We start from the raw sequence: 11743 nt of genomic DNA on the forward strand, positions 1-11743 counted from the left end.
ATGTTCTAAGTTCTAAGATATCTATCTAAAAACATAAATAGACTTTAATACCGCCTATTTATCACAATACATAATTGTCAAATGAGGTTATGTAAAAACTACACAATGTTTACGAAAACATTAAAAATAAAAATATTTTATTTCATTTCATTATACAAGCACAGTCTAACCTTTCTCTAACACATAACGCGGATTACAAACACTTGCATAATCGGTAACATTAAATGGATTACGAAGATGACAATTAATATTTTGAAATTTGAACTGATGACCCAAGTGCTTTTATAACTTTAGCATATTTTACAAAGCAACATCTGCATTCCATATGGTTAACAATAACTCAAATGTAGCCATAAAGCAGATACAACAAGTTGCTGATACTTTTTAATAATTATTATAGAAACACAATTATAAAATCTTCACGTTCTCTTTTGAAATAAAGATCAGTTTTGTACTTTGTAAGGTTTTATTACGATGTTACCAGAAGTAGGTTTATTGAACTCTCCATTTCCACATAAAAGTGGAAAATCGCATTAAAATACCGTATTCTCTCGATTACTTTCCTTTAATTGTAAAAATGGAATCTTTTTCGAGTTTTTGAATCCTTTCTGTTGTAAATTTTAAAGAAAGGGTCAGTGTGTCAGCCTTCCCAGTACAATTTAATGTAACATAGATAGGTACATAAATAATATAATACTGAAAAACATTTGTAGATTTAAAATTTAAACATCCCTAAGTTTATTTTTAGAACTGAGAGGAATAGAAATCTGAGTACTGGTAGTTGGTATCGACGATACCGAAATCTTTCTGTCTCTAGACCAGGTGATCTTATTCTTGCATAAGCTGAGCACTTTGGCCTTGCAAACGAATATTAGAAAAACATACACTCCTAAAAATAAAATTGAGTTTATTAATTTATCTAAATTCAAGTAGATTTTGTCGTACCTTGCAAACAGTTAATCGTGTCCCAAATTATTTCCACATATTCTGTCTGCGAATTGGCGCTAAAATCGACCAATGACGACACCACCTCGAACACAAAAGAAATTCCCATGGTCACACTTAGTTTCAGTATTAAGATCAATCTGAAAAAAAAAATGAATTAACTGTTTTCTGAATTTCTCATAACATGTGCACGCACTGTTCTTTATCCAGATTGTAGTATTTCTTTCGGCCTTTGACCGATATTCTGTTGTCGTTCATTCTGTTTATTTCACTCTTGATTTTCAAACAATACACAATGGTTTTCACGAAGAACACCAAATTAGCAATTTCCATAAATATCAAGGGCATCGAGTAAAATAGAAACATGCCGTAGTTGCCACTCCCTAAAGCCCATCAATTTTTATTTTCTTGTAACAAAAGAGTACTACTCACTTCTTTCCCAGAAGCAATGAAAAGCTCCCATAAAGGGTCGCACAACGTAGGGAGTGTCAAATATTTCGTAAGCCAAGAAGGCTATCAGCGTTAAGCTTGCTGGAATGCCCCATCCGTAAAGACTGTACAAGACAAACTTTTTCACCTCACTCCTCTTCTGGGTCGTACTTACGTAGGATTTAGGTGTTCTAAAAAAACATGTTTGAAGACCATTCATCTTGCAGTGTCGACATTTACTAAATTAATAAGTGCCATTTTATGACTGGAGTAATAAACTATAATTGATTGGAATTGGATTTTCAGATCTTGACTCACCCGAATGTCCACCAAATGTCAAAACACATAATATTCAACCATGTAAAAGAACTCAGCGACATGTAGGATGACAAGAGGCCTAAAATTAAAATAAGTCAATAAAAATACAAAACCGCGATTTGTAAAGGAAGTACAAACTTGTTGCCACACAAGTCTTGTCGTTAATCTTCGTTTCAAATTGAGTATAGATCAAAATTAGGAAAAGTGCCAGCACGGACATGCAGTAGCTTAGAAGAATCTTTCCGAAGAGGTTCAACATTTCCGGAAGCAAAATATAGACGACCATGGTGGCGACAATGAATACGCAGGAGAAGATCTTGGCCCATCGAGCCACTACAAATTTTGTTCTTAAAGGTTCATCAGCGAAGCACATGAAGAATTCAAAATTGTTGAGAGTCTTCGTGGTGGTGTGTTCAATACAGTAGGATTTTTCTTTGTCGATTGGGTATTGTAAGTACGAGCTGGATTTATTAGAGAAAGCGTACAAGGTTCCATCGGTGTTCAAAAAGAACTGGATTTTCTTTTTCAGGATGTAGATTCTGCAGTTGTAACCGTGCATGATGGCGAAAGGATCTGGAAAATTATTTTTGTAAAAGAGGAAATATGGTTATTACAGTTTAATTTTTATTTAAAAAAAACTCGTCTTTATTTTATGAGTGTATCTAAACATAATAGTTATTTATGATGTAAGTGTTAAAAGTGAGATTTTATTTTGTAAGTGGGGTAGATTGGGAAACGAGCGCAGCGAGTTGACCAACCCCACGAACAAAATAAAATCATTTTTAACACATCCATCATACATCTATTTTTTATACAACTGGTTTACATTGCATTAAAAAACGCAGTCGTATTTTTGATGTTTATTTTAATTTCTGCGGCAAAAATCATATAGCTAGTCTTGTATTGACATTTGTTTATTAGAAACGTCAAAAAAGTTTTCATTACGTTTTGTAAAACACTTTCAATTCCACATTATTGCATTCGTAAACATGGAATGCAAAGAAAACGACGTTAACGATGCCGATATCGACGACAGATTTCCCGCAGATATTGAAAAAGCCGCAAATAGAGCCACTTTAACATTTATAAATACATAAATAAAAAAATAACTAGTGTTAAAAGTTTTTTTTTACTAGTGTTAAAAATACTTTTAACACGGTAAGTTATAAAGAGCAATTTTTAATCAAATTAGCTTCCACTAAAAACGTCACTTTTAATGTCAGTTGTATAAAAAAATATTTTTTTACCAACAGTAATAATATTTTTTGGAGTTTTCTTAAAAACACAAATACCTTTGCGTCTGGAGTAAATATTTGTAAAAAGTAGTTGTTTATGCAACATGTGTGTAAAGCAGAACTTTTTTAACAAGTGGAAAGCTTACGCACTGTGAGTAAAACGTGCTTAATGCATACGTTGTGTTTACAATTTTTTGCAATATCATTGTCTTTGTAAAATAAAATTATTATAAAACAAATAATTAAAACGAATCACTTGAATGGTGATTCAAGTGCAAGGGTACTAAAGTACCAAACTGCAAAATAAAAGGCACAGTTATGATTAAAAAATTACTATTTTTTCAACGGTGGTGCAAAAATAGTATTTCACACAGGGTTCTTCGTATTGACGCTGTCTAACTGAGATAATAAAAGTATCTGGAAAATATATTTTTAGGAAAAGGGAGTCTGGTTAACATATTTTAGTTGTTATGATTGCTCCTGGGAATCGATCGAAACAATCTTTTAGTTTTAAGGTACTGGGAAAACTCCCGAATCATCTAATTTTAATCAACAACTTTGAAAAATAAAAACAGTGTTTTCTGAAAGCATCATCGGAAACTTATTTAACAAAATTATATCGTAAAATGTCAACCAGATAATTTCAGTTAAAATACTTTACATTTGTCAATAAAATGGCCAAAGGTTAACAAATTTTAATCTGATCCAGAGGGCAAAATTTTATTTGAAAAAAATCACTTTAAGCTGTACCACGCAAAAAATTTGACAAATTTACGAAAGACCTGTTGTTTTTACTTGCTCCATAGGGAGTTAAGTAGATGTTAGGGGAAACAAATTAATTACGTCCAACCAACACAGCTTCATTATTTTGAAGTTTACTTGATACGCCCTCTGATCATAATTAACAGCCCTCGGGGGTTCACCCGTGAGGACAGCAATATTTACTGAAAAGAACGTTAGGGTGCGTCATCGGAAATTCAATTTGCAAGTGTAAATTTAGGTATGTTGCATTGCATTGAGACCAATGCAATCAATAGTATTAGACTATTGTCATTAGGTAACTATGACTCCTTTTGCTGAATAAAACAATGAAATGATATTTGTTTATTTGCTACAATGCGATGTTAGTCACTCCAGTAATACCAACTGTGGAAAAATTGAATTTACTGCTTATGCAATTCAAACAAAATGTTGATGGAGGAAAAAATGTTGCATAAATATCGATTTGGAATAAATCAGTTAGCCTGTTAGTATCAGTTTTAAAATTAAAGAAAAATATTCTCTATGAATTTAAATAGAGTTTTATTATTAGAATTAAAAATGTAAACACTAAATGATCCATAAATCATCAATTTATTTAATATTTTCTCCATAAATATTATGTATTTATAAATTAACACACATTAAACGGTAGACGAGGAAGGATTATGTATGTAATATACCTAACTTGACATCTGTCAAAGATAACCTAAAAATTAACAATTAATTATTGTTTTTTGAGACTTTGTCCAAACTAAAATGCCCAAACGAACACGAAAAACGTTAGTCAATATTCGTGCGCTGTCACTTTTCCTGTTTTGCATCAGTGAAAATGAAATGAAAATGAAATAACTATCTATATGTATATTACTAAATGCGTCTCAGGACATTCAATTTCCAGATTACAAAGTGCACAGGTAACAGTAAAATCAACACATTATGTTAACCAATCAAAAGAATTGAAGCACTCGCGTTTTCCTTTATCCTTTTCTTTATTTACTCCTTCGCTGCGAAAAATATTAGGTAATTGTCAACGTCTGTAAATATACATTCGTAACAAGGTCTCAATCTACATCGTGCAAACATATATGACGTAAGAAATGAGTAAATAAGTATATTGAACCATTTTTGTTGGCTCGAATGAGTTAAGTTTTAATCCTTCTAATTAGGAAAACGGATTCTCATTGGCTAGTGTCTTAGAAATAGAGCAAGGAAGGTTGTAGATGCTCAAATTCCCTTATTGAGATTAGGAAGAGCTTTCCACAAAATTGAAGAAGTACTTAATATTGCATTACCAGTTACTTTCTTCTTTATCGGATGTTGTTATTTGCGTCACAAAATTTAGTTTAGTCCAACGAATGTCAGTCACTATTATCATTCAAAGGATGTCACGATGTTAAGATTAATGTTATTTTCGTGGCCTCGTAAATAATGCAAATCAAATCATTTCCATTAAAATATTCATTACTGGCCACACAGAATTTTGTTTATAGCAAATACGAGTATAATTCTTCACTTCGCTTTGCTCCTTGTTTTTAGCAATTTGTGTATTAACAAAAATTCATTAGATAAAGTTTGATAAATGTTATCAGAGATTTTATTTAAAATAGAGACAGCAGAACAGCGTTCTTATTTGTAATGTTTGATTATTATTATGACAACTACAAAGAAATAATTATCTTCCGTCAAATTCTTTTAAACCAGTCTTTATTACCCATTTGTTACAATTATAAACGTAGTAAAAAGATAAATTTAGAAAAATGTAAACAAAAAACGTACCTACCACAAAACGAGTCTTGTACAACTTTCTGTGTGTAACGCTTCAATAAACATTTAAACAGAGAGCAACAATAAAAGTAATAACAAATAAAAGATTAGGAGAAAGAATTCATTAACTAATTCGCAAATAAATATGTAGAGTGGTGCCAACAAATAAAGAGTATTTAGACACGGAATAGTTTCAGAATTAACAAATTGCTAATTATGCAATTTTAGAAATTGTCCAGACAAACTCGTTGAGAAGCTGTTGGCGTGATAAAAATGTTCAAGACTCAGCTTTGAAAAATGAAAACTTTACCTTGTGAATTATTTATTCTGTCGGAAAAAGACAAATTTAGACCATGGACGTAGGTGTTCTTGCACTGCGGTCCCCCGACGAAGCTCTGTCCATCCGGGCAACATTTCCTAACGCACCTGGTTGTGTAACAGACTGACAAATCGTCATAACACCCTCGAACCACCATCCCTTGGTCTCGATCTCTATCGATGCAAAACTCCCCATCTCGAAATTTGATGGACTGATCGTCAATGTACAAGTTTCTCAAATCTAGTCGGTACCTTCCGGGGGTCAGTTTGTAATCAACGATCACTTTACACTGCGGAAGCCCCACGCTAACAAACTTTTCAGTGATGAACTCCTCGTTCTGCTTCTTCTCCGCACAGGAGTGAGTGACGGAGTTGTAAAAATAGCCGAGAGGACAACACTTGTAGTAGAAGTCGGCGTGGACCTCCTTCTTCTCGACGATCGTCCAGTTTCTGTATTTGTACTCGACGATGTTCCCGTCGACGTCGAAGCACTCTCCGTCGGCGTTGTTTTTGAAGAAATTCGTATCTTCGGTGAAGATCTGCACTCTCTTATCTTCGTCGCGGTCGCAAACGTACGTGGAGTTGTTTTTCGTTAAACGAGAGTCTCGATCGCAGCATTTGTTCAGTGGTGAGGCGCAACGAGTGCTCAACACCAGCAGAAGTGCCACAAGAACGAACATGTTTCTGGAGCGAGCTTTCCTCGCACACACTTCTGTGTTAACTTGTTGCCAACGCCGACACTACTAACAGCGTAAGATGCGCGCATCATTATGAATGACTCGAGTTTGGGGGCGGTTCGCAGGTTCAGGGAGCTGGACCTGATTGTCAAAGGAAATGGACACAAATCGCCAGCTATGAGAGCAAATAATAAAAAGTATTTATAAAATTCCAGTATGATAGTACCGGTGACAATTGCTTTTTCTCAGTTAAAGATTTGTACCAGTTTCAATTAAGACTTCTTAACGTCGTAAAGTACCATGCGTACAAATAAAAACCTGTGCTGAGTAGGCGTTGAAAAAAGCAAACCAGTTGGAACAGTGTAAAGTTTGAATTTCACACTCTTTGACACGAATGACATTTGTTTATGTTCAATCGGCATATTTCTTTTTAGCAAAGAGTGGCCTTAGATATTTGCTTTGAGAACAAGAACCGTTACTTATTCTATTTTTAAAGTAAAACATTGCAAAGAAAGAAAAAATAGAAAGATTCTCTGTTTCTAAATTTTAGGTTAGCTGTCAACATGCTCTAATTACAACAGTCAATTTACCTAAGGTTCTCGATGATAAATAAGGTAGCGACAACTCATTGTTCATTTTTGAGACTCCAAATTGAAAGAGAGGACATATCGACAAATGCCGTGAGTGTGACAAAGACAGAAGTATACAGAATGTTATGGGATGTTTGTATCGTGTCACGGGATGTTTGTATCGTGTCGAACCGATTAACATGCATAGACTCCAAATTAAGTGAGATATATTGGCCTATTGGCGCAACCGTTGTCGTTACCTTTTATAATCGAGAACCTTAAATTTACCCGATTTCCAACGCCCTCCCAGATTTGAACGCCCGATACTTGCACTTATTTGCACTGAATTCTGCTGAAGCGTTGTTGAGTTGCAGACATTTTGTTATTTATTTATTTCAAATTGTTTTGTAAGAAGTAATTTCTGCAAATAACACAGGACTGAAAGCCAAAAATTGAATATTTTGCTTCAAAGAAACTTCAAGCTTTTGATGACGTAACAAGATTCATTTCTGGATGAATTATTGCGTTAATGTCAGGGAAGTTTATTATCAAGATGTTAAATTAATAAACATGTGAAAAACTTTAAACTTTTCAGTGCTAAAGCTTAGAGCAAGACCTCTGCGAAGTCATATTTTAAACAGAAAAAGTTATAATAACAAATAATTAGTGTTAGATTTGTAAAAATATTATTTATAGTTTTCTTTTGCTCTGGAAATGTATAAACATAAATGTGTGGGAAAAACCTGAAATTTTCTGTACCTACCTCTCAAAATGACAGTCCAATTCCGTTTTATTTTTTTTAAGTCTTAAAATGAAAAATACCAGCTGATTATAAATGTTTGTGATTTTTTTTTTGCCGCCTTGGAGACATATTTTAAGTTTTATGTTGGCATACCCGATTTTCAAATTCAAATATGATGTCAAGTGAAAAGTCAAATAAAACAAAGTTGTCATTATCACCCTTTATTTTCCAAATTGTTAATATTACTGAGCACAATTGAAGGACATTTGCAAACGTGATATCTGAAATGTTCGTTAATGTTTTTAACAATTTATAAAATCTTATTTAAGTACGATGTGGATTATGCACAATAATACTGAACTTACAAAACCTTAACCTAAAAAATGAATTAAGACAGTTACAAATTGCTCAGGGATGCCAACCCGCTAAATTTGTTTGGAACTCAACTTAATAAGAATAATGGGTAGATTTCACTGATGCTTCCTTAGGTTCACCAACATATTATACCTAATATGTTGGTGAACCTAAGAAAGCATCAGTGAAATCTACCCATTAAATAATAATTTATTATTGAAATCTACGCATTAAATAATAATTTATTAATTTAATAATTTAATAATTTATTATTTAATGGGTAGATTTCACTGATGCTTCTTTAGGTTCACCAACATATTATAAAATGTTTCTGTCGTTTGCTGATCCGCCTGTAATATCTTCTGGTACTCTTCGGCGATAGTATCATTTAACCTGCGTTCGTCTTCTTCTATTTTAGCAATCTCTTCTTTCAACTCTTTTATTTCAGTTTTTAACCGGTGATGCTCTTCCAACTTAGAGGCACACTCTGCAGATTTACTTTTTATTTGTTCTTCCTGACGTTCCATTTCAAGTGCTAACTTATTTGTTAGCTCTGTATTCATGGTTTGTGCCATATCCAGCAATTCTTTCCATTGTTCTACCTGTTTTGTTTTCGCAACAATTCTGGTATTTAATGACTTCACTTCATCGGTAAGTTTCTTTTGTTCGCCCTGGTGTAAAGTGTGTTGTTGCTTAAGGTGTTCCACAGTTGTAACATGCAATACGTTGAAGTTTAAACTCTCTAAATTCTTGGCACAGTCTTCAAGACGTTTTACATCTTGGATGGTTTTGTCTATATCAGTATCAAAATCTTCAGAGCACAATTCTTCGAGTTCTGTTTGCAAAGATTTTTCTGTATTTTTCAAAGCTTCAAAATCTTTTTCCGTTATAATGTGGTCTTTTAAGTTTCGTTCCTTCCCTTCCAGCAACAACAACTCATATTCTAAGTTGTCTACTTCATTTCGTAAACGTTTTGCTTCTGCCTTCTTTTCAGAATGAATCTGTTCCAGTTTGTCTTGATCCTTTCTCATTTTTTCGTGTGTTTTTTTTACTTGTTCGAATTTCACTTTCAATATGTCATACGTATCTTGTGCGCGCGCCAAATTTTCGGCGTTTTCGGCAGTTTCTTGCAAGTACTGCTGTTTCAATGCTTTCAAATTTTGACAATCACCCAGCTTTTTGAAATTATCGTTGACAATATTAAAGATCTCGTCTAAATAGTTGTTAACGTAGATCACAAAATGAATTGAAAATTTTATGAAAGGGTACATCTTTTTAGGATTTTGATTGTAAAAGTCGATCAGATGAAGCGAATAGTATTCCATTTTTTTGAAAATCTTTGCCACCTTGCAATACAAGATAACTTCCTTGTCGGTCTCTTGAATATTATCAAATTCGTCTCCAACTAATTCTTCGTTGATCAAGTAAGAAAGTTTGTCGTTGAGTTCGGCAACGAAAGCAGTGTAAAATCGAGTAACGAAATCGGGCCGTCCAGATTGGAGATCTTCTTTGTCAAAAGATAAATCCGGCCAAAAATTGCGAATTAATTCAACTGTGGTCATCAGATCGCTGGTGGCCATTCTGCAATATGTATTTAAAGAAAAACGTTATGGTATTAGCGAATATTAACAAAATGAACATGTTGCTGTTAAAATTACAAGTCAAAAGTATATAGAAAGAAAATAAAACGTACTTTTAAAGTTTAAAATTTTTATGAATTACATAACAGATATGTTGCTTAAAAGAAATATTCAGACACGCAAATGGACAAAGAAAATGGGATCCGGAAAAGAAGGGGAATACAAGAGAGAAGATACAAAGGGGAGGGTACAAGCAAAAAAAAAGAAGACAATTTTTTGGGAGTACGTTAGTACGGAGCTGGGAAAAAATAGAAAAGAATTTACTAAATGGTCATTACAAGTGAAAACGATGTTCGGATGAAGAAGAGAAGGAAGGAGATGATAAGTAAAGGAAAAAAGCGATGTAACTGTAGTACCTACCTTGTCCTTGCCGAACGCAGATGAACCTTGAAAATTATCGATGCAGATGAGGGATGTCTGACCAAGAGGACGATACTGGCAAGAGATAAATAAGTATTACTTAGATGAGTAGAAGCAATGAAACCGTTCGTAAGATACTCTTGAGAGGAAATAAAATTGAAACACTGGAGTTATAGGTACGGCGTGACCACATTTGCATTTGGATGCACTCACAAGTGCAGCAGTTCGCAGAAAAAAACTAATCGGCCCGGTGATAACTCCCCGATAAAAACAAGTAGCCCTGAAGCATGGAGTAAGTTTGGAGAGGGAACTATACGATCGGCTAGTGAAACCGCACATGACAGAGCGCCATTTTGATATGCCTTATTGACCGCGAGGCCGCCATCTTGTATGAAAGGTGCAAAAAACAAGTTTTCATAGAATAACTCGATAACCGTTCATTATATGAGAAAAATGTTCAAATAAAAGTTGTAAAGGATAAAATTTGTCAGCTTTTTTGTACCTATTTACAATTGTCTTGTAAGCAAGCAATAATATTGTTGAAGACTTTATAGATCTTGGTGGATTCCGGTACAGAATTAACAAATTGCTAATTATGGATGATAGTTGTGCAATTATAGAAATTGTCCAAACTCCCTAAGCAGTTGTTATTGTATTGTTTTATATACCACAACATGATAAATTATATGAGCATAGCATCAGAAATTTATCATTTTTATTGGTTGTAAAGACAAGATATTGATGACATCAAGTTTTTATCGCCAAAGTTTTTTTAAACGGTTTCATCATCCTTAATATCCAAGGAAATGTACAAATGAATCCTGTCGGTTGGTACTTTCACTTTTTTCATAAACTTGAAGATTAGTTAATAAATTAATAATTTTAATAAAATCTCAATCTTCAGTTTCATCCATCAAGCTCAAAAGTATATTTTTCCGGAAGATTCCAGGAACATCAAAATGCGCTCAGGCACTAGGAACCAAACTGTATGAAACGGGAAATAAAAACCCCCTTACTGAAGGGGTCTAGGGCAGTTCGCAACCAGCACCACACCATACTCCAGTTGTTATTACAACCACGTGGCCTTCGTTCCTTCAACACTGGTGACCTGCACCACTGCCACAGATTAAAATACAGCAATAAGTACATTAATTTTAACCAGTGACAGATCTCGTCAAGAACATTGTTATGTACCATTTTTTCGAAATATAATTTTCATTTCAGTATTTTACCTCCCATAAATTAACGAGCTATCTATTTACTCGTATTTCCTAGTTATTGACCCAACAACAGTGACCGTGAAATAATACTTTTTGTAAAATCAGCGCAAAACATTGTGTTTTTAGAATAAAGTTTTTTCGCTCTGCGGCCGAGGTAGGAGGATTACATGTTCAGTTAGTTTTATACGACTGCAAAAGGCAGGTGTTTACGAGTTGGTTCTGTGATTTAAGCAAAAATTTTGTGAAAATGGCGCGTTTATTTTCGAATAGTGAATACATAAATGTTGTGTTGGCGTATGGTGAAGCGTGCAGGAGTGATCCTCGAGCCCAGAGAATTTCCGTGCGACTTCTTCTTATGGGGGAAGGTACATGAAGGATTTGGTGGAAAATGCTGCTACAATTCGCAATAA

The 11743-nt window shown here is 33.9% G+C and overlaps 1 protein-coding gene across 1 annotated transcript; it reads right to left on the reverse strand.

Annotated features, from left to right (window-relative positions):
- Positions 1-120: 120 nt before the first annotated feature.
- Positions 121-6532, reverse strand: LOC138130723 (G-protein coupled receptor Mth2-like). Its single transcript, XM_069047346.1, has 7 exons — positions 5764-6532; positions 1831-2265; positions 1693-1771; positions 1378-1565; positions 1142-1328; positions 946-1085; positions 121-889 (listed from the first exon to the last, which is right to left on the reverse strand). The coding sequence occupies exons 1-7, from the start codon at positions 6449-6451 to the stop codon at positions 723-725; spliced, it is 1884 nt and encodes a 627-aa protein (XP_068903447.1). The 5' UTR covers positions 6452-6532; the 3' UTR covers positions 121-722.
- Between the last annotated feature and the right edge of the window lie 5211 nt (positions 6533-11743).

Source organism: Tenebrio molitor, chromosome 5 (assembly GCF_963966145.1).
Source record: "Tenebrio molitor chromosome 5, icTenMoli1.1, whole genome shotgun sequence".
Lineage (NCBI taxonomy): Eukaryota > Metazoa > Arthropoda > Insecta > Coleoptera > Tenebrionidae > Tenebrio > Tenebrio molitor.